The 23,659-nt window shown below is 47.4% G+C and overlaps 2 protein-coding genes across 2 annotated transcripts; both read right to left on the bottom strand.

Moving 5' to 3' along the window:
• Positions 1–54: 54 nt before the first annotated feature.
• Positions 55–9,752, bottom strand: LOC123996789 (adaptin ear-binding coat-associated protein 1-like). Its single transcript, XM_046300490.1, has 8 exons — positions 9,620–9,752; positions 7,915–8,015; positions 6,413–6,517; positions 4,194–4,275; positions 2,903–3,011; positions 2,438–2,696; positions 380–485; positions 55–285 (listed from the first exon to the last, which is right to left on the bottom strand). Exons 1-8 carry the CDS (start codon positions 9,712–9,714, stop codon positions 231–233), a joined length of 912 nt encoding a protein of 303 aa, XP_046156446.1. The 5' UTR covers positions 9,715–9,752; the 3' UTR covers positions 55–230.
• A 255-nt stretch (positions 9,753–10,007) lies between these two features.
• LOC123998044 (single-stranded DNA cytosine deaminase-like) lies at positions 10,008–13,737 on the bottom strand. The gene is made up of 5 exons (XM_046302878.1): positions 13,641–13,737; positions 12,906–13,071; positions 10,730–11,018; positions 10,542–10,657; positions 10,008–10,295 (listed from the first exon to the last, which is right to left on the bottom strand). The coding sequence occupies exons 1-5, from the start codon at positions 13,658–13,660 to the stop codon at positions 10,245–10,247; spliced, it is 642 nt and encodes a 213-aa protein (XP_046158834.1). The 5' UTR covers positions 13,661–13,737; the 3' UTR covers positions 10,008–10,244.
• Between the last annotated feature and the right edge of the window lie 9,922 nt (positions 13,738–23,659).

The following is a 23,659-nucleotide window of genomic DNA, read 5'->3' as shown; positions in this document are numbered from 1 at the left end:
AGAGAGTAGGGGAGGGGTGAGAGAGAGAAAAATAAAGAGAAGGGAAGAGAGAGAGAGAGAGAGAGAGAGAGAGAGAGAGAGAGAGAGAGAGAGAGAGAGAGAGAGAGAGAGAGAGAGAGAGAGAGTACACTGAGGTTGAGGTGATAATATACAGTGCTCTGCTGGAATCCTCCTCTAGTCAGGGGTTAAAGGTCAGGTGAAGGTCAAGTGAAAGGGATTGTGGGACGGCCTCAGAACTGCTGCCAGTTGGTGGAACCATCATCGTTGGCGAGAGGAGACATTGACCTGCATTATGGGGGAAAGAGGTGAACATTAATGGGGGGAACAGATTAATGAAAGAAGAGAGAAAAGGATGAAAGAGAGAGGATTTTCCCCTTACTTTTCTGGGGCAGAGAAGTCTCCCCACATGTCCGAGCCGCCTGCAGGGTTGGGGTTCGGCTGCACCACAGAGTTGGAGTTACTGCTGTCCAGGTCTAACAAGCAGCCTGTGAACAGAGAAACAATGACAGAATTAGGAATGAGAAAACTAATGTAATAGGATCTCTATGGAGACAACACACATCAAACCCTTCAATACACACCCTCTACTGCTTTCTCTACATTCATACTCTAACGACAATAGCCTTTTTTCTTGGTTAGCTCATAAAACTAAAAAAACAAAACACGCAGGGCCCCATTCAATCCTTAACCTAATTACACAGTGGCATATAAAACATACACTTTTTCCCTTCAGTCAAATGAATTCACAGCATGGTTTGGGGAACTGTAAAAATAGTCTTCAACAATGGTAGCAAAAAGTGCTATACAGAAAAAGCAGTTACTAGGGTAACCGAACAAGATAAACAAACAGATGAATCAGAAGCAGCGATATAAAAACAGGGTTGCATTCAGGAGAACACAACGCTCTGAACGTTGCACATAGAATTGTCTTGTATGGAGCTGAAATCTCCCCTAATCTACATGCCAGAGCTGATATATACTGAACAAAATTATAAATGCAACATGCAGCAATTCCAATTATTTGAATGAGTTACAGATCATATATGGAAATCAGTCAATTGAAATAAATAAATTAGGCCCTAATCTATGGATTTCACATGAGAGGCCAGGGGCACAACCATAGGTGGGCCTGTGAGGACATAGGCCCACCCACTTGGGAGCCAGGCCCAGTCAATCAGAGTTTTCCCCACAAAAGGACTTAATTACAGACAGAAATACTGCTCAATTTCATCAGCTGTCCAGGTGGCTGGTCTAAGACGACCCCGCAGGTGAAGAAGCCGGATGTGAAGGTTCTGGGCTGGCGTGTTTATGCGTGGTCTGCGGTTGTGAGGCCGGTTAGACGTACTGCCAAATTCTCTAAAACAATGGGGGAAGGCTTATGGTAGAAAAATGAACATTCAATTCTCTGGTAACAGCTCTGATGGACATTCCTGCAGTCAGCATGCCAATTCCACACTCCCTCAAAACCTGAAACATCTGTGGCATTTTGTGTGACAAAACTGCACATTTTAGAGTGGCCTTTTATTGTCGCCAGCACAAGGTACAGCTGTGTAATGATCATGCTTATTAATCAGCTTTTTGATATGCCACACCTGTCAGGTGGTAGGAAATAGGAAGTGTTCGTCAGGAGCTTCATGAAATAGGTTTCCATGGCCGAGCAGCTGCACACAAGACCAAGATCACCATGCAAAATGCCAAGTGTTGGCTGGAGTGGTGTAAAGCTAGCTGCCATTGGACTCTGGAGCAGTGGAAACGCATTCTCTAGAGTGACAAATACACTTCACAATCTGGCAGTCCGACGGACGAATGATGCCAGGAGAACGCTACCTGCTCCAATGCATAGTGCCAACTGTCAAGTTTGGTGGAGGAGGAATAAAGGTCTGGGGCTGTTTTTCATGGCTCATGCTAGGCCCCTTCGTTCCAGTGAAGGGAAATCCTAACACTACAGCATACAATGACATTCTAGACAATCCTGTGCTTCCAACTTTGTGGCAACAGTTTGCGGAAGGCCATTTCCTGTTTCAGCATGACAATGCCCCAGTCCACAAAGAGAGGTCCATACAGAAATGGTTTGTTGAGGTCGGTGTGGAAGAACTTGACTGGCCTGCACAGAGCCCTGACCTCAACCCCATCGAACACCTTTTGGATGAATAGGAACGCCGACCACGAGCCAGGTCTAATCGCCCAACATCAGTGCCTGACCTCACTAATAAGTCCCTGCAGTAATGTTCCAACATCTAGTGGAAAGCCTTCCCAGAAAAGTGGAGGCTGTTATAGCAGCAAAGGGGGGACCAACTCCATATTAATGACCATGATTTTGGAATGAGGTGTACGACAAGCAGGTGTCCACATACTTTTGGTCATGTAGTGTATATCTGTCTAAACAACCAGTAGCATTACACCTCGCTGAACGTGGCCCAAAATGCTGTTCACCTACCTGTGTTACTTCCCCCTGAGAACATGTCACTTCCTGCTGAGAATGTGTTGTTTCCTCCTGAAAATGTGTCACTACCCCCTGAAAACGAGTCACTTCCCGCAGAGAATAAGTCTCCCCCTGAGAATAAACCTTCGTTGTCATTGGAGGAGCTTGACATGGGGGGAGGGGCTATCTTGGCACCACCACCGCCAGGGGGAGGAGGGAGGAGCCCAAAGCCACCAGCGCTTTGGGGGCGGGACTTGTCTCTCTTTCTGCCTTGCTGAGAGAGGAACAGAAAGAGAGGGGTGACGGGTGAGAAGGAAGGAGAGAGGAATAGGTGTTTGAGTGATAGCTTGACAAAGCTTATAAACAGAGCATGGTTTTGCAACATGTGCGTGCAAGCGTGCATGTTCGCTTTTTAGTTGTTAAGCACTAACCAGATGGTACCATGGTAGGAGTATTATGGGTATGAGTTGAGGAAGTTACCCCGATATTGAGAGTGATGGTCTGTCCTTCTTTGAAACCCAGGTCCAGTTTAGGAGTGTTGTCTGGAGTCTGAGACTGCTTACTGATCTCAAGCTCCTGTTTCACCCACCTGAGAGAGAGACAGAGAGAGAGAGAGAGAGACACAGAGAGAGAGAGGTAGGGAGAAAGAGAGAGAGGGAGAGAGAGAGAGAGAGAGAGAGAGGGGTAGGTAGAGAGAGAGAGAGAGAGAGAGAGAGAGAGAGAGAGAGAGAGAGAGTAGGTAGGTAGGTAGAGAGAGAGAAAGAGAGAGAGAGAGAGAGGTAGGTAGGTAGAAAGAGAGAGAGAGAGAGAGACAGAGGTAGGTAGGTAGGGAGGAGAGAGAGAGAGAGAGAGAGAGAGAGAGAGAGAGAGAGAGAGAGAGGTAGGTAGAGAGAGAGAGAGAGAGGTAGGTAGGTAGAGAGAGAGAGAGGGGTAGGTAGGTAGAAAGAGAGAGAGAGAGAGAGAGAGGAGGTAGAGAGAGAGAGAGAGAGAGAGAGAGAGGAGAGGAGAGAGGTAGGTAGGTAGGTAGGTAGGTAGGTAGGTAGGTAGGTAGGTAGGTAGGTAGGTAGGTAGGTAGGTAGGTAGGTAGGTAGGTAGGTAGGTAGGTAGGTAGGTAGGTAGGTAGAGAGAGAGAGAGAGAGAGAGAGAGAGAGAGAGAGAGAGAGAGAGAGAGAGAGAGAGAGAGAGAGAGAGAGAGAGAGGTAGGTAGGTAGGTAGGTAGGTAGGTAGGTAGGTAGGTAGAGAGAGAGAGAGAGAGAGAGAGAGAGAGAGAGAGAGAGAGAGAGAGAGAGAGAGAGAGAGGTAGGTAGAGAGAGAGAGATAGAGGAGGTAGGGATAGGGAGAGAGAGAGCGAGAGAGAGAGAGAGCGAGAGAGAGAGAGAGAGAGAGAGAGAGAGAGAGAGAGAGAGAGAGAGAGAGAGAGAGAGAGAGAGAGAGAGAGAGAGAGAGAGAGAGAGAGAGAGAGAGAAATAGATATATAAGGGGCAGAGAGATATAGCTAGAAATAACATTTCAAGCGTCTTTATTCTTTTGAAAAATGTTATGTGCATAATGTTTGCTGTTAATTTGTGATTGTTTATTTCACTTGCTTTGGTAATATAAACATATGTTTTCCAGCCCCTTTGAATTTAATCGAGAGTTATATAGTGAAACAGATGACAGGCTATTACTAATTCATATCAGTTAGAAGTCAACATTCTAGCTATGAGCTGCACTTGTTTTGCAAATGTTATGATGTTTTATCTCTGTTGTGACAGCTGTAAGAGCAACACACTTGAAGTGGTCCTGCAGCGCCACGTTGAAGTCAAACGAGTCTCCTCTGTCCCCGAACCCGATGCCTATGAACGCACTGCGACCTGAGAGACAGGGGCCAAAGAAGAACATACCAATGTAAATTACAAATCAAATCACTTCGTACACACACTGATCCTAATACAGAGACATAGCACAGTGAGAAACAACTGATTGTGTACTCCAAATGCTGTAGTAGAATACTGTTTCATACTACACACTCAAATGATCCAAAACAATCCTTGTTATTACTGTGGTATACTACTACTACTACTACTACTACTACTACTACTACTACTACTACTACTACTACTACTACTACTACTACTACTACTACTACTATTATACTGAACAAAAATATAAACGCAATATGTAACAATTTCAACTATTTTACTGAGTTACAGTTCATGTAAGGAAATCAGTCAATTGAAATAAACGAATTATCCCCTGATCTATGGATTTCACATGATTGGGCAGGGGTCCAGCCATGGATGGGCCTGGGAGGACATAGGTTCACCTACTGGGGAGCCAAGCCCACCCACTGTGGTGCCAGGTCCAGCCATGGATGGGCCTGGGAGGACATAGGTTCACCTACTGGGGAGCCAAGCCCACCCACTGTGGTGCCAGGTCCAGCCATGGATGGGCCTGGGAGGACATAGGCCCACCTACTGGGGAGGCTGGCCCACCCACTGTGGTGCCAGGTCCAGCCATGGATGGGCCTGGGAGGACATAGGCCCACCTACTGGGGAGCCAAGCCCACCCACTGTGGTGCCAGGTCCAGCCATGGATGGGCCTGGGAGGACATAGGCTCACCTACTGGGGATCCAAGCCCACCCACTGTGGTGCCAGGTCCAGCCATGGATGGGCCTGGGAGGACATAGGCTCACCTACTGGGGATCCAAGCCCACCCACTGTGGTGCCAGGTCCAGCCATGGATGGGCCTGGGAGGACATAGGCTCACCTACTGGGGATCCAAGCCCACCCACTGTGGTGCCAGGTCCAGCCATGGATGGGCCTGGGAGGACATAGGCTCACCCACTTGGGAGCCAAGCCCACCCACTGTGGTGCCAGGTCCAGCCATGGATGGGCCTGGGAGGACATAGGCTCACCCACTGTGGTGCCAGGTCCAGCCATGGATGGGCCTGGGAGGACATAGGCTCACCCACTTGGGAGCCAAGCCCACCCACTGTGGTGCCAGGTCCAGCCATGGATGGGCCTGGGAGGACATAGGCTCACATACTGGGGATCCAAGCCCACCCACTGTGGTGCCAGGTCCAGCCATGGATGGGCCTGGGAGGACATAGGATCACCTACTGGGGATCCAAGCCCACCCACTGTGGTGCCAGGTCCAGCCATGGATGGGCCTGGGAGGACATAGGCTCACCCACTTGGGAGCCAAGCCCACCCACTGTGGTGCCAGGTCCAGCCATGGATGGGCCTGGGAGGACATAGGCTCACCCACTTGGGAGCCAAGCCCACCCACTGTGGTGCCAGGTCCAGCCAATCAGAATAAGTTTTTCCCCAAAAAAGGGCTTTAGTACAGACAGAAATACTCCTCAGTTTCATCAGCTGTCCGGGTGGCTGGTCTCAGACGATCCCGCAGGTGAAGGAGCCAGATGTGGATGTCCTGGTCTGGACTGGTTAAACATGGACTGAGGTTGTGAGGGGGGTTGGATGTACTGCCAAATCCTCTAAAACAAAGTTGGAGACGGCTTATGGTAGAGAAATAAACATTACATTCTGGCAACAGCTCTGATGGACATTCCCGCAGTCAGCATGCCAATTGCACACTCCCTCAAAACTTGAGACATCTGTGGCATTGTGTTGTGTGACAAAACTGACAATTTTAGAGTGACATTTTATTGTCACCAGCTCAAGGTAATGTCGATTCTGTTTAATCAGCTTCTTGATATGCTGCACCTGTCAGGTGGATGGATCATCTTGGCAAAGGAGATATGCTCACTAAAAGGAATGTCAACAAATATGTGACATTTTTCTTTTGATAAATAAGATTTTTGGGCGTATGGAACATTTCTGGGATCTTTTATTTCAGCTCATGAAACATGGGAACAAAACTTTACATGTTGCGTTTATATTTTTGTTCAGTATAATAACTGCTAATAGAAAATGTGGGGAAGTAGTGTGTGATACTTCTTTCTAATTTGGCCAGATGGTGACTAGTGATGACAACCAACAACCCACCACTCTCATCCTGGATCCGAAGCACAAAGTACCGACTGGAGTCACTGACGGTTTCTATGGCGATGCCAGGGTACTCGTCCACTGGTGCCTGTGCAAACAGCTCCCCTGCAGAGACGGAGGGAAATTAGAACTCAGGCATTATAACTAACGGTTCGAGTCAAGAGTCAGAGAGCAAGGTGGAGAAGTTAACATAGTCCTTTCAGATCAACAAGAAGTGCCCAGGGGACCATTTGGAATTGGGCACGATGATCTTCTGACTAGAAGTGCCTTGAGGTGGGCTAGGGGCTAGGGTAGGAGTTCCCAATTACATTCAGCAGTGGGCCAATTTTTCCTTGAGCGGATGCTCTGGAACATAGTTATAAATTATTTGTACACTGGAAATTGACTGCAAGAAACAGATATAGTATTTGACAAAAACAGAATCATTTCAAACCTTGATTACATTGGGATATGATCATATATGCCTCTCTATTTATGCGTGAGAATACTTGGGAACAGATTTCCTACATTAAAATGACTTTGAGCATTTCCTGGTGATTTTACAGTCCTTTATGTCCAAGAACAAAAATAATTATTTGTAAAAATGTAAAACTTGTGGGACCAAATAAAATTTGGCCTGCAGGCCGCCTATTGGGTAACCCTGGGCTAGGGGCTATGGGCTAGAGGCTAGGGGCTAGGGGACGATTTGGCCTGCAGGCCGCCTATTGGGTAACCCTGGGCTAGGGGCTAGGGGCTAGGGGATGATTTGGCCTGCAGGCCGCCTATTGGGTAACCCTGGGCTAGGGGCTAGGGGCTAGGGGACGATTTGGCCTGCAGGCCGCCTATTGGGTAACCCTGCGCTAGGGGCTAAGGGCTAGGGGCTAGGGGACGATTTGGCCTGCAGGCCGCCTATTGGGTAACCCTGGGCTAGGGGCTAGGGGACAATTTGGCCTGCAGGCCGCCTATTGGGTAACCCTGGGCTAGGGGCTAGGAGCTAGGGGACAATTTGGCCTGCAGGCCGCCTATTGGGTAACCCTGGGCTAGGGGCTAGGGGACGATTTGGCCTGCAGGCCGCCTATTGGGTAACCCTGGGCTAGGGGCTAGGGGACGATTTGGCCTGCAGGCCGCCTATTGGGTAACCCTGGGCTAGGGGCTAGGGGCTAGGGGACGATGTGGCCTGCAGGCCGCCTATTGGGTAACCCTGGGCTAGGGGCTAGGGGCTAGGGGACGATTTGGCCTGCAGGCCGCCTATTGGGTAACCCTGGGCTAGGGGCTAGGGGCTAGGGGACGATTTGGCCTGCAGGCCGCCTATTGGGTAACCCTGGGCTAGGGGCTAGGGGACGATTTGGCCTGCAGGCCGCCTATTGGGTAACCCTGGGCTAGGGGCTAGGGGACGATTTGGCCTGCAGGCCGCCTATTGGGTAACCCTGGGCTAGAGGCTAGGGGCTAGGGGACGATTTGGCCTGCAGGCCGCCTATTGGGTAACCCTGGGCTAGGGGCTAGGGGACGATTTGGCCTCTCACCAGAGATCTTGTCCTCCAGTTTGATGAAAGCCACTTTTCCCCGAGCCGTCACTCTCATGCGGCCTGTCCAATCAGGGGCGTCCAGCTTCCAATCCGCAGCCCTGAGGGAGACACAGACTGCCAATCAGAGATGAGACTGACTGCATAGGTGTGTGTGTGTTAGAAAGAGGGAGACCATGTTGATAGCCAACCACCACACTTTGCTACTGAAATGAGAGTGTCTGGGCTGGTGACTGAGCTGGTGACTGGGCTGGTGACTGAGCTGGTGACTGGGCTGGTGACTGAGCTGGTGACTGGGCTGGTGACTGAGCTGGTGACTGAGCTGGTGACTGGGCTGGTGACTGAGCTGGTGACTGATCTGGTGACTGAGCTGGTGACTGGGCTGGTGACTGGGCTGGTGACTGAGCTGGTGACTGGGCTGGTGACTGGGCTGGTGACTGGGCTGGTGACTGAGCTGGTGACTGAGCTGGTGACTGGGCTGGTGACTGAGCTGGTGACTGGGCTGGTGACTGGGCTGGTGACTGAGCTGGTGACTGGGCTGGTGACTGGGCTGGTGACTGGGCTGGTGACTGAGCTGGTGACTGAGCTGGTGACTGAGCTGGTGACTGGGCTGGTGACTGGGCTGGTGACTGGGCTGGTGACTGAGCTGGTGACTGAGCTGGTGACTGGGCTGGTGACTGGGCTGGTGACTGAGCTGGTGACTGGGCTGGTGACTGGGCTGGTGACTGGGCTGGTGACTGAGCTGGTGACTGAGCTGGTGACTGAGCTGGTGACTGGGCTGGTGACTGAGCTGGTGACTGAGCTGGTGACTGGGCTGGTGACTGGGCTGGTGACTGAGCTGGTGATTGAGCTGGTGACTGGGCTGGCAGTTCACCAGACCTGGGGTGGAATACCCCCTCATTATTATTACTCACTACATCACACAACAGACTCAGCTTTGTGCGTGGTCATGGCACGTTACTGGTGGTCAGCCAATCAGCTCCCAGGAGACAGATACAGTATGGAGCGCTGTCCAGTCAGCATGGAGATAGACTGGATCATGTTAAAACACCAGCCAATGAACAAATGGGTAAATGCAATATAGTCACACACACTGCCAAACGTAGACTGTACCCTAACAGGACAGAAGTCACTGTCAACAAGAGATCCTTTAACGAACCCTGTTCAGAAAGTAACAGGATAGGCGACAACAGAGAAAATGCCCAGATAATCCTCAGAGGGAGTAAAAATCTCACCTAATCCTCTAGACCTTTAAATACCGTAGTACCCGCAAAAGCCCTTCACTAAACATTCGCCTCAAAGCAGAAGGCAGTCAAAGCGCATTCTGTAAAAAGGGCACACGACACGGTCACGTTTTCGCACTGAAAACAGGATTCAGTGTCATTGTCTGATACCGACAGGTGGACATCAATAATGACAGGTGTATTCTCCCGATCCATCCCACTACGCACAACCTTGACATCTGGTGGTAGACTATTCCTCCCCAACCAGTTTGCCTAGTAAACCACCTTAGAAAAAGCTATTGCGCACTGCAAAGGCGACAGAGACGACCATTATAGCCTTTATATGGGCTATGCATTGCCTTGATGTGGGGACAAGCGCTTTGCCTATGGGAACGTTTATATATCGCCGCATCAAACAATGGATGCTGGAGTCAGACCAGGGCAAGGTCACCGGTTGATGGTGACGGAACCGGGTCTCTTACCTGACTCCCCGGTTCGATGCCCGCGGCGGGATTCGGTAAACGTTGACGTCAGGTTTCACACACAGGATCGACTCGTATTCGCCCTCGGTCGCCATCTTGACTTTAATTCAATCGGTGTGTGGTGATCGTGCACGTTAACGGGTGCGAGAGCGTAATACACTGTGTATTTGCGCACATGAAGCGTTCATATCCACTTCTAATGTCATTCATCCAGATGAATCAACCATTGTCAGAGATAGATTAGAGATCATTGTAATCAATTAGCCTAAACTTTATTTGGTTGTTTATTGTTGGCTATGTGAGAGATAAAGAGCTGGTCAAATGTAAATAGAGGATAGGATAATGTCAACACAAAACGACTCAATCACAGTTGGAGGGAATGATTTAATGGATGTGTTACAAAACAGTAATAATGTTACAAAGGGTAAAAATGTAAATCCCATGGATTAAATAACAGTATATAAACACATTATTGAGTTGTACAGATGACCAATTTCAGTTATTATTTACTTTACAATGATAGATTAAAGTGATCTTTACAGTATAACACTGACAGGTAGCACCAGTGGGAGGAGCAGAAATAATATAGCTCCATATCAGCGAATATGACAGGGATAGAGGTGAATCACAGTCCAAGTAGCTCGAAAGCATCTCCCCAATCTTCTGCTTCACCAGGCTGAAATAAAAATCAGTAAATAATATTAGCCTACTAACTCAAGGATACAGTGTGTGTGTGTGTGTGTGTGTGTGTGTGTGTGTGTGTGTGTGTGTGTGTGTGTGTGTGTGTGTGTGTGTGTGTGTGTGTGTGTGTGTGTGTGTGTGTGTGTGTGTGTGTGTGTGTGTGTGTGTGTGTGTGTGTGTGTGTGTGTGTGTGTGTGCGTGTGTGCGTGCGTGTGTGCGTGTGTGTGTGTGTGTGCCCTACCTGGAGGATGTCGTTAAGTTTCCTGGCCAGTTGAACAGAGTTCTGATGCAGTCCGTCCCAGGCCTTAAACACACGCTGTCTGCAAGCTACAAAGGTCTGCCAACAGTAGAAATAGTCTACAGGGAAAAGACAGAATTATAATGAGAGACGTACTCACACACCCACACACTCACACACACCCTCTCTACCTTCATAGATCATGACAGTGATCTGCACCCCGGCTCTCTGCAGCATGCGGAGACCCTCTCTCGCACTGCTGTCCTCCGGGTCACAGAAGTAGAGCCTGGAGACGTAGATCCTGAGGCGGAGGTTGGGTGTCTGGCTGAGGAACTGGGCCAGCCTGTAGGAGCAGTCTGAGCAGGGGGACCAGGAACAGAACCAGGTGACTGAGTAACACAGTCCCACACTGTCTGGAGCTCCATAACCCCACAGGCCTGGACACAGAGCGCCTGCTTCCAGGAGGCGCAGGAACAGCAGCTGGGGGGGGAATAGAGTGGTGGAGGTGTGTGAGAAAGGGAGAAGGGTGAGGAATGGGGGAGAGATAGTGATGGAGATAGGTGAGAAAGGGAGAGGGGTGAGGAATGAGGGAGAGATAGTGATGGAGATAGGTGAGGAAGGTAGACGGGTGAGGAATGAGGGAGAGATAGTCATGGAGATAGGTGAGAAAGGGAGAGGGGTGAGGAATGAGGGAGAGATAGTGATGGAGATAGGTGAGAAAGGGAGAGGGGTGAGGAATGAGGGAGAGATAGTGATGGAGATAGGTGAGGAAGGTAGACGGGTGAGGAATGAGGGAGAGATAGTGATGGAGATAGGTGAGGAAGGTAGAGGGGTGAGGAATGAGAGAGAGATAGGGATGGAGATAGGTGAGGAAGGTAGACGGGTGAGGAATGAGGGAGAGAATGGGATGGACATAGGTGAGGAAGGTAGACGGGTGAGGAATGAGGGAGAGATAGGGATGGAGATAGGTGAGGAAGGTAGATGGGTGAGGAATGAGGGAGAGATAGTGATGGAGATAGGTGAGAAAGGTAGACGGGTGAGGAATGAGGGAGAGATAGGGATGGAGATAGGTGAGGAAGGTAGACGGGTGAGGAATGAGGGAGAGATAGTCATGGAGATAGGTGAGGAAGGTAGACGGGTGAGGAATGAGGGAGAGATAGTCATGGAGATAGGTGAGGAAGGTAGACGGGTGAGGAATGAGGGAGAGATAGTCATGGAGATAGGTGAGGAAGGTAGACGGATGAGGAATGAGGGAGAGACAGTGATGGAGATAGGTGAGGAAGGTAGACGGGTGGGGAATGAGGGAGAGATAGTGATGGAGATAGGTGAGAAAGGTAGACGGGTGAGGAATGAGGGAGAGATAGGGATGGAGATAGGTGAGGAAGGTAGACGGGTGAGGAATGAGGGAGAGATAGTCATGGAGATAGGTGAGGAAGGTAGACGGGTGAGGAATGAGGGAGAGATAGTCATGGAGATAGGTGAGGAAGGTAGACGGATGAGGAATGAGGGAGAGACAGTGATGGAGATAGGTGAGGAAGGTAGACGGGTGGGGAATGAGGGAGAGATAGTGATGGAGATAGGTGAGAAAGGTAGACGGGTGAGGAATGAGGGAGAGATAGGGATGGAGATAGGTGAGGAAGGTAGACGGGTGAGGAATGAGGGAGAGAATGGGATGGACATAGGTGAGGAAGGTAGACGGGTGAGGAATGAGGGAGAGATAGGGATGGAGATAGGTGAGGAAGGTAGATGGGTGAGGAATGAGGGAGAGATAGTGATGGAGATAGGTGAGAAAGATAGATGGGTGAGGAATGAGGGAGAGATAGGGATGGAGATAGGTGAGGAAGGTAGACGGGTGAGGAATGAGGGAGAGATAGTCATGGAGATAGGTGAGGAAGGTAGACGGGTGAGGAATGAGGGAGAGATAGTCATGGAGATAGGTGAGGAAGGTAGACGGATGAGGAATGAGGGAGAGACAGTGATGGAGATAGGTGAGGAAGGTAGACGGGTGGGGAATGATAGTGATGGAGATAGGTGAGGAAGAGAGAGAGATGGGAATGTTTGAGGAAGGAATATGTAGATAGAGAGAAAGGAGAGGTAATGCTTGGACAGAGAGAGTGTAGAGTAGAATGACGGGGAAGAGAGTGATGAAGACAGGGGAAGGAAAGAAAGAAAATGGAAGAGATAGGAAATTATATGAAGACGGAAAGAAGGAGAGAAACTGGAGCAAATGACAGATGATGAGATTTGTTGCATGTCTTTTACCCCTTTCCTCTGTTTCCTCCTCTCCCTCTCTCTCCTCTCTCTCCCTCTCTCTCCCTCTCTCTCCCCTCTCTCCTCTCTCATCTCCTCTCTTCTACCCTCCCTCACCTCAACATGACAGCCGGACCGGTTGCGCAGGTGTCCAAAGTCGAAGGAGAGTGAGTTTGGTCCCACCCGCCTCTTGACCACGAAGCACAGGTAGGTTTCGTGTCGGCCCTTGGCCCAGCGCATGTTCTTATAGTGGTAGATAAACTTCTTCTGGGCCAACAGAACACTGAGACAGAAAGTAGGTTTCACTTAAATACGTATTAGAGATGCTGGCAAATAAAAATTCATAAGCACACTGAGGCTTAAGGTGAATGGTTATAGCCACTACTATTGCTTTCCCCTCCTCTGCCCCTGCAGTGTCTTCTCTGATGTGGAAAAGCCATATATTCTGGTTATGAGGACTGCACTAACTACTCAACACTTTCCTCTTCTTCTTTAACAAAACCACAGGTTTGGTTAACCGTCTGTCAATGAACTGGTGTCTAACAAACTGGCCCTGGTTCTCTCAGTCTCAGTTTGAATCAGAGAGCTTTCAGTGAAACTAGCGAAAGCTATTCAATACATTGTTGTCATCATCACTGAAACTTCTGATTGTCCTGCATAAGAGAAAGATGACAGGAGTGGTTTCATAAAGCATCATCAATAATAAATAGGACAGCAATCACCAATTGGCAGGGAGTCGTTTGAAAAATGTACCATGCATCAGTTGATCCCGTCATGTGATATTATATCATATACCTTTTCTCAACTCATTAAACAATGAATACAACAAAAACAGATGGTCATTTTACTCACCTGTCAAATTTGTTGATCATTTCAGAAGCCTAATTTGTCTCACACAGTCAATCAGGCGAGAGCGAGTGGTGTGATGAGTGTGGGGGGAGGAGGGAAGGGAAGGAGGGGACAAGGTAGATATATATATATATATATATATATATATATATATATATATATATATATATATATATATATATATATATATATATATATATATACGCTCAGTCAAGCAGCTTGTGTAGAGAGGTGGCTCTGGTTGGATGGAGAGGTTTTTCAAAACAAGAATAGGGGAGGGGTGACAGCAGTTCCCAAGCTAGAACAGGGTCGTATAGATACAGTATACTACAGGACATTGTTATTCAGCAAGCAACGATGTAGGCCCACAAACTGTCAAACTAGATAAGAAATACTAGTTATACTAGATAGATGCAGTCCGTGTGTTGATTATGACTAATAGTAAACTGAACAAAAATAGAAACGCAGCATGCAACTACTTCAAAGAATTTACTGAGTTACCGTTCATATAAGGATATCAGTCAATTTAAATAAATTCATTAGGCCCTATTCTATGTATTTCACATGACTGGGAATACAGATATGCATCTGTTGGTCACAGAAACCTTGAAATAAAGGTAGGGGTGTGGATCAGAAAACCAGTCAGTATCTGGTGTGACCACCATTTGCCTCACACATCTCCTTCACATTGAGTTGATCAGGCTGTTGATTCTAGCCTGTGGAATGTTGTCCCACTCCTCTTCAGTGGCTGTGCAAAGTTGCTGGATATTGGCGGGAACTGGAGCACGCTGTCGTACACGTCGATCCAGAGCATCCCAAACATGCTCAATGGGTGACATGTCTAGTGAGTATGCAGGCCATGGAAGAATTTGGATATTTTCAGCTTCCAGGAATTGTGTACAGAACCTTGCGACATGGGGCCGTGCATTATCATGCTGAATGAGGTGATGGCAGTGGATGAATGGCACGACAACGGGCCTCAGGATCTCATCACGGGATCTCTGTGCATTCAAATTGCCATAGATAAAATACAATCGTTTTTGTTGACAGTAACTTATACCTGCCCATACCATAACCCCACTGCCACCATGGGGCACTCTGTTCACAACGTTGACATCAGCAAACAGCTCAAACACACAACGTCACACTATCTGCCATCTGCCTTGTACAGGTGAAACCGGCATTCATCCGTGAAGAGCACACTTCTCCAGCGTACCAGTGGCCATCGAAGGTGAGCATTTGCCCACTGAAGTCAGTTACGATCCCGAACTGCAGTCAGGTCAAGACCTTGGTGAGGACAACATGCACACAGATGAGCTTCCCTGAGATGGTTTCTGACAATTCTTCGTTTTGCAAACCCACAGTTTCATCAGCTTTCTGGGTGGCTGGTCTCAGACGATCCCACAGATGAGGGTGCCAGATGTGGAGGTCCTGGGCTGGCGTGGGTACACGTGGTCTGCGGTTGTGAGGCTGGTTGGACGTACTGCCAAATTCTCTAAAACAACGTTGGAGGCAGTTTATGATAGATAAATGAACATTAAATTCTCTGGCAACAGCTCTGGTGGACATTCCTGCAGTCAGCATGCCATTTGCACACTCCCTCAAAACTTGAGACATCTGTGGCATTATGTTGTGTGACAAAACTGAACATTTTAGAGTGGCCTTTTATTGTCACCAGCACAAGGTGCACCTGTGTAATGTTCATGTTGTTTAATCAGCTTCTTGATATGCCACACAAATGAAATGAAATTGTATTTGTCACATACACATGGTTAGCAGATGATAATGCGAGTGTAGCGAAATGCTTGTGCTTCTAGTTCCGACAATGCAGTAATAACCAACAAGTAATCTAACCTAACAATTCCACAAATACTACCTTATACACACAAGTGTAAAGGGATAAAGAATATGTACATAAAGATATATGAATGAGTGATGGTACAGAACGGCATAGGCAAGATGCAGTAGATAGTATCAAATACAGTATATACATATGAGATGAGTAATGTAGGGTATGTAAACAAAGTGGCATAGTTTAAAGTGGCTAGTGATACATGTATTACATAAGGATGCAGTAGATGATATAGAGTACAGTATATTTATACACATATGAGATGAGTAATGTAGGGTATGTAAACATTATATTAAGTGGCATTGTTTAAAGTGGTTAGTGCTAGATTTTTTACATCAATTTCCATCAATTTCCATTATTAAAGTGACTGGAGTTGAGTCAGTATGTTGGCAGCAGCCACTCAATGTTAGTGATGGCTGTTTAACAGTCTGATGGCCTTGAGATAGAAGCTGTTTTTCAGTCTCTCAGTCCCAGCTTTGATGCACCTGTACTGAACTCGCCTTCTGGATGATAGCGGGGTGAACAGGCAGTGGCTCGGGTGGTTGTTGTCCTTGATGATCTTTATGGCCTTCCTGTGACATCAGGTGGTGTAGGTGTCCTGGAGGGCAGGTAGTTTGCCCCCAGTGATGCGTTGTGCAGACCTCACTACCCTCTGGGGAGCCTTATGGTTGTGGGCGGAGCAGTTGCCGTACCAGGCAGTGATACAGCCCGACAGGATGCTCTCGATTGTGCATCTGTAGAAGTTTGTGAGTGCTTTTGGTGACAAGCAGAATTTCTTCCACCTCCTTCACAACGCTGCGCCTTCTTCACAACGCTGTCTGTGTGGGTGGACCAATTCAGTTTGTCCGTGATGTGTACGCCATCTCTACCATCTCTACCAACTACCATCTCTACATGTCAGGTGGATGGATTATCTTGGCAAATGAGGAATGCTCACTATCAGGCATTTAAACAAATTTGTGAACAAAATTTGAGAGAAATTAGCTTTTTGTGCAAGATTTCTGGGATCTTTTATTTCAGCTCATGAAACATGGGACCAACACTTTACATGTTGCATTTATGTTTGTTCAGTAGTTATATGAATCCATGAGTTGATTATGACTAATTGGAGAACCTCAGGAACAAATCCGTTTCACAATGCAGGAAACACAAAGTAATTATAGTGACCACACATGAGTCCAGGAGTGTTTGACGTGATTTGTAACCTTTTGATTTTCTCACATACGTCAGTAAACTCAGCCAAATGGGTGGAAATTTCCAAAGTCGCTTTGCGCCCTCCCCCAGCCAGTCACCCAACCCTCAAGCCAGTCCCCCAGCCAGTCACCCAGCCAGTCACCCAACCCTCCACTCTGGTTTTCCCAGATCATAAAAAATGAAAACTTCCAGATACCTTCGCGCCTTGATGCAGACTGGGTTTACCACCCTTCCTCGTTCCACTCCACTCCTCCCTCCTTTCCTTCCCTCCTCCCCCTCGTCACCGTTTCCAGGCCCCAGAGTTGGGGTAGACATGGGCATCCCCCATAACCCAGAGGCCCTGACACTTATACCTCTGATTTGGGTTTTGTGAGTGTGCTTGCACGTGTCATATTTGCGTTTTCCCAAAGTGTGTCAATCATAGAAAACGTAGGAGCTGTGAGTGACCTCTCACCCCAGGCTTCCCTCTCTGCTCCACCACCGCAGTGTGTGGCTCTCTCCCCTTACCCACAGTGTGTATAACTCAGACCAACCAGCCTTTGAACCATGAGATGTTGTCATCCATCCTCCTCCATAGACGAGGGTGTGTTCACTCTCTCTCCGGCTTTGTTCTGTGCCGTCGTTCTGTCTGTTTTTACTCCGGCCTGGTCCCGTTCACTGCAGCTGCACGCATCCTGTGCCTCTGTTTCCCATGACTCCCCACTCCCCTCTCCCTCTCATGCACTCTGTGGTTTGGGGAATTCACCGTTTCCCAGGGTGGGTGTATTTGGAGCTCATCTGTACTGTGTGTGTGTGAGTGTGAGTGTGTGTTTGTTTGGCTTGTGGAGCCCATCTGTGTGAGTGTGTGTTTGTTTGGCTTGTGGAGCCCATCTGTGTGAGTGTGTCATAATTATGATCTTTACACATCATCTGGAATGGATTTATCCACTGCCATTTACGTACCAACCGCCGGTGGTGCGGTGCCCCAACATCAAGATATACACTCGTCTGCAATGTTTGTCTGTGTATGTGTCTGTGTGTGAATGTGTGCTGTATGTGTCTGTGTGTGAATGTGGGCTGTATGTGTCTGTGTGTGAATGTGTGCTGTATGTGTCTGTGTGTGAATGTGGGCTGTATGTGTCTGTGTGTGAATGTGTACTGTATGTGTCTGTGTGTGAATGTGGGCTGTATGTGTCTGTGTGTGAATGTGGGCTGTATGTGTTTGTGTGTGAATGTGGGCTGTATGTGTCTGTGTGTGAATGTGGGCTGTATGTGTCTGTGTGTGAATGTGGGCTGTATGTGTCTGTGTGTGAATGTGTGCTGTATGTGTCTGTGTGTGAATGTGGGCTGTATGTGTCTGTGTGTGAATGTGTACTGTATGTGTCTGTGTGTGAATGTGGGCTGTATGTGTCTGTGTGTGAATGTGGGCTGTATGTGTCTGTGTGTGAATGTGGGCTGTATGTGTCTGTGTGTGAATGTGGGCTGTATGTGTCTGTGTGTGAATGTGGGCTGTATGTGTCTGTGTGTGAATGTGTGCTGTATGTGTCTGTGTGTGAATGTGTGCTGTATGTGTCTGTGTGTGAATGTGGGCTGTATGTGTCTGTGTGTGAATGTGGGCTGTATGTGTCTGTGTGTGAATGTGTGCTGTATGTGTCTGTGTGTGAATGTGGGCTGTATGTGTCTGTGTGTGAATGTGGGCTGTATGTGTCTGTGTGTGAATGTGGGCTGTATGTGTCTGTGTGTGAATGTGGGCTGTATGTGTCTGTGTGTGAATGTGTGCTGTATGTGTCTGTGTGTGAATGTGTGCTGTATGTGTCTGTGTGTGAATGTGTGCTGTATGTGTCTGTGTGTGAATGTGTGCTGTATGTGTCTGTGTGTGAATGTGTGCTGTATGTGTCTGTGTGTGAATGTGTGCTGTATGTGTCTGTGTGTGAATGTGGGCTGTATGTGTCTGTGTGTGAATGTGGGCTGTATGTGTCTGTGTGTGAATGTGGGCTGTATGTGTCTGTGTGTGAATGTGGGCTGTATGTGTCTGTGTGTGAATGTGGGCTGTATGTGTCTGTGTGTGAATGTGGGCTGTATGTGTCTGTGTGTGAATGTGTGCTGTATGTGTCTGTGTGTGAATGTGTGCTGTATGTGTCTGTGTGTGAATATGTGCTGTATGTGTCTGTGTGTGAATGTGTGCTGTATGTGTCTGTGTGTGAATATGTGCTGTATGTGTCTGTGTGTGAATGTGTGCTGTATGTGTCTGTGTGTGAATATGTGCTGTATGTTTCTGTGTGTGAATGTGTGCTGTATGTGTCTGTGTGTGAATGTGTGCTGTATGTGTCTGTGTGTGAATGTGGGCTGTATGTGTCTGTGTGTGAATGTGGGCTGTATGTGTCTGTGTGTGAATGTGGGCTGTATGTGTCTGTGTGTGAATGTGGGCTGTATGTGTCTGTGTGTGAATGTGGGCTGTATGTGTCTGTGTGTGAATGTGGGCTGTATGTGTCTGTGTGTGAATGTGGGCTGTATGTGTCTGTGTGTGAATGTGGGCTGTATGTGTCTGTGTGTGAATGTGGGCTGTATGTGTCTGTGTGTGAATGTGGGCTGTATGTGTCTGTGTGTGAATGTGGGCTGTATGTGTCTGTGTGTGAATGTGTGCTGTATGTGTCTGTGTGTGAATGTGTGCTGTATGTGTCTGTGTGTGAATGTGGGCTGTATGTGTCTGTGTGTGAATGTGGGCTGTATGTGTCTGTGTGTGAATGTGGGCTGTATGTGTCTGTGTGTGAATGTGGGCTGTATGTGTCTGTGTGTGAATGTGTGCTGTATGTGTCTGTGTGTGAATGTGTGCTGTATGTGTCTGTGTGTGAATGTGTGCTGTATGTGTCTGTGTGTGAATGTGTGCTGTATGTGTCTGTGTGTGAATGTGTGCTGTATGTGTCTGTGTGTGAATGTGTGCTGTATGTGTCTGTGTGTGAATGTGGGCTGTATGTGTCTGTGTGTGAATGTGGGCTGTATGTGTCTGTGTGTGAATGTGGGCTGTATGTGTCTGTGTGTGAATGTGGGCTGTATGTGTCTGTGTGTGAATGTGGGCTGTATGTGTCTGTGTGTGAATGTGGGCTGTATGTGTCTGTGTGTGAATGTGTGCTGTATGTGTCTGTGTGTGAATGTGTGCTGTATGTGTCTGTGTGTGAATATGTGCTGTATGTGTCTGTGTGTGAATGTGTGCTGTATGTGTCTGTGTGTGAATATGTGCTGTATGTGTCTGTGTGTGAATGTGTGCTGTATGTGTCTGTGTGTGAATATGTGCTGTATGTTTCTGTGTGTGAATGTGTGCTGTATGTGTCTGTGTGTGAATGTGTGCTGTATGTGTCTGTGTGTGAATGTGGGCTGTATGTGTCTGTGTGTGAATGTGGGCTGTATGTGTCTGTGTGTGAATGTGGGCTGTATGTGTCTGTGTGTGAATGTGGGCTGTATGTGTCTGTGTGTGAATGTGGGCTGTATGTGTCTGTGTGTGAATGTGGGCTGTATGTGTCTGTGTGTGAATGTGGGCTGTATGTGTCTGTGTGTGAATGTGGGCTGTATGTGTCTGTGTGTGAATGTGGGCTGTATGTGAGAGTGACTCTATGTGTTGACAGCAACTAACCTTAGTAACCTTGTTGCACTATGTTTATTAAAGCACCTAAAACTCACTGTACAAGTGAATGTGTCTATGGAATGTTACCATTCATAACCTCCAGTCTGTTTTAAATATGATCCTGAAAACGTGTGTGCGTTTGTGTGGTTTTAAATAAGACATATGGATTATACATCACCATCTTCCATGGTTTGACCAGTTTACCGAGGTCGCCTTTCGGTCACATATCAACTCACATGCACTGGCCCTGCTCTCGTGCACAGCCCTACTGTAACAGACAGTGTGTGTCAGAGTACAGTAGGTTATGGTAGACATGGCCGTGCATTTAACCCATAGTCAGGGGGGAACCAACCGGCAGCAGGATGTGCGAAGTCATACTTTCCGAAACCCTTCCACCCTTCCACCACACACACACACACACACACACACACACACACACACACACACACACACACACACACACACACACACACACACACACACACACACACACACACACACACACACACACACACACACACACACACACACACACACACACACACAGTGCAGAACCATATGACCACAGTCACAAACAGGCTTACTTTCCAGTAGCGTGAACTCACATCTGTTTCCTCACAACAATAATAGTTTCAGATGTGTTAGACTATATAAGGCCAGCTAACAGGTGTCTGCAGCAGGGCAGGGCAGCCATGGAGACAGAATGAATCTCAATAATAAAATGACCTCATGCTCAACAGGAAGAATGAGGAAGACTGTTTCAAGGATAACAATTACTCCCACACTCACCATTACATCTGTCTGCATATTTCCTTCACTAATGTGCATGGCCACTGGTAGTGCTAAATGTGTGAGTGGGACGGATATTTAATGGGGTTTACTGTAATCCCAGCACTACAAAGAGTTGTGGCATTGTAATGTATTTATTCTGAAGCCTGAAGAATCACTTTATGTTACACAGAATCCTAGAGGCTTAGACCTAAGATGTTGTTCTGGTTAAACAGTTGATGCAATCTTTGGTGGTTCTGTTTTCTTAAACTTTGTATAAGGGGAGATACTCCTCCCCCAAGACCACACACACACACCTCTAGTTGTTTAATTTACAACACTCCAACACTGTATGTCTGTAAGAAACAGGTTAATGTAGTTATGATATGGTCTGAGGTTAGCACGGTGAGCGCACGTTTAGCTAACCACGCTCTAATTCTGGTTAGGCGAAGACAGGGCTGAAGAGCAGTGTCACTCATACCCTTCCACACACACACAAACTGACATTCACCTGCTAACAGCACTCTTCACTACTGCTATAATTGACTATGAATGCCATGGTGTGTAAGCTGTAGCAGGGATAATATAGCTGACACTTGTGTCCTGCCATGTGACAGGTGTGCAGTGTGAGGAAGGATATTAAGTGTCATTAAAGGGGGGATGAGGATAGAGAGAGATGAACGAAGGAGAGCATGTGTTTTGCAGACTCATACAAAGCCACACACAGGTGCAGGTGAGGAGTGAGAGAGAAGAGGGGGGAGAAATAGAGAAAGGCGAACAGAGAAGTTCTGCAGACTCACATAAACCACATACTTCCTCACACACAGTAAATGTATACTCACTGACAAAAGTGTGCACAAAGCCCCGCGTACGCACACATTTATTTGCAAAATCAGTTATTAATAAAAACACGTTCTTACAAATAAAGAGCCAGCCAGACATATAAACAGATATATTTGACATTGAATAAGAACTCAATGACAATTGTAAAAGCAATACATAAATAAATACATACTACAAATCAGGAGGAAAAAACATCATTTAAATGAGGTTCTGTTCACTAAATTGTCCATTGTCTTCCAACATTTTAGTTAGACTCTACCCTCATTATTGCCTTGATAAGAGAGGTAGACCCCCTCTTTTCACTGTATCTCTCTTCCTCCTCTCTCTATTTCCCTATAGTATCTCTCCTCCTCCTCTCTCTACTTCCCTATAGTATCTCTCCTCCTCCTCTCTCTATTTCCCTATAGTATCTCTCCTCCTCCTCTCTCTACTTCCCTATAGTATATCTCCTCCACCTCTCTCTACTTCCCTATAGTATCTCTCCTCCTCCTCTCTCTATTTCCCTATAGTATCTCTCCTCCTCCTCTCTCTACTTCCCTATAGTATCTCTCCTCCTCTCTCTATTTCCCTATAGTATCTCTCCTCCTCCTCTCTCTACTTCCCTATAGTATATCTCCTCCACCTCTCTCTACTTCCCTATAGTATCTCTCCTCCTCCTCCTCTCTCTATTTCCCTATAGTATCTCTCCTCCTCCTCCTCTCTCTATTTCCCTATAGTATCTCTCCTCCTCCTCTCTCTATTTCCCTATAGTATCTCTCCTCCTCTCTCTATTTCCCTATAGTATCTCTCCTCCTCCTCTCTCTACTTCCCTATAGTATCTCTCCTCCTCTCTCTATTTCCCTATAGTATCTCTCCTCCTCCTCTCTCTACTTCCCTATAGTATATCTCCTCCACCTCTCTCTACTTCCCTATAGTATCTCTCCTCCTAATCTCTCTATTTCCCTATAGTATCTCTCCTCCTCCTCCTCTCTCTATTTCCCTATAGTATCTCTCCTCCTCCTCTCTCTATTTCCCTATAGTATCTCTCCTCCTCCTCTCTCTATTTCCCTATAGTATCTCTCCTCCTCCTCTCTATTTCCCTATAGTATCTCTCCTCCTCCTCTCTCTACTTCCCTATAGTATATCTCCTCCACCTCTCTCTACTTCCCTATAGTATCTCTCCTCCTCCTCTCTCTCGTTCCCTATAGTATCTCTCCTCCTCCTCTCTCTACTTCCCTATAGTATCTCCTCCTCCTCTCTCTATTTCCCTATAGTATCTCTCCTCCTCCTCTCTCTACTTCCCTATCGTATCTCTCCTCCTCCTCTCTCTACTTCCCTATCGTATCTCTCCTCCTCCTCTCTCTATTTCCCTATAGTATCTCCCCTCCTCCTCTCTCTACTTCCCTATAGTATATCTCCTCCACCTCTCTCTACTTCCCTATAGTATATCTCCTCCACCTCTCTCTACTTCCCTATAGTATCTCTCCTCCTCCTCCTCTCTCTATTTCCCTATAGTATCTCTCCTCCTCCTCCTCTCTCTATTTCCCTATAGTATCTCTCCTCCTCCTCTCTCTATTTCCCTATAGTATCTCTCCTCCTCTCTCTATTTCCCTATAGTATCTCTCCTCCTCCTCTCTCTACTTCCCTATAGTATATCTCCTCCACCTCTCTCTACTTCCCTATAGTATCTCTCCTCCTCCTCCTCTCTCTATTTCCCTATAGTATCTCTCCTCCTCTCTCTATTTCCCTAAAGTATCTCTCCTCCTCCTCTCTCTATTTCCCTATAGT

This window comes from Oncorhynchus gorbuscha, linkage group LG15, assembly GCF_021184085.1.
Source record: "Oncorhynchus gorbuscha isolate QuinsamMale2020 ecotype Even-year linkage group LG15, OgorEven_v1.0, whole genome shotgun sequence".
NCBI lineage: Eukaryota > Metazoa > Chordata > Actinopteri > Salmoniformes > Salmonidae > Oncorhynchus > Oncorhynchus gorbuscha.
This window is presented reverse-complemented; position numbering and strand designations above follow the sequence as displayed.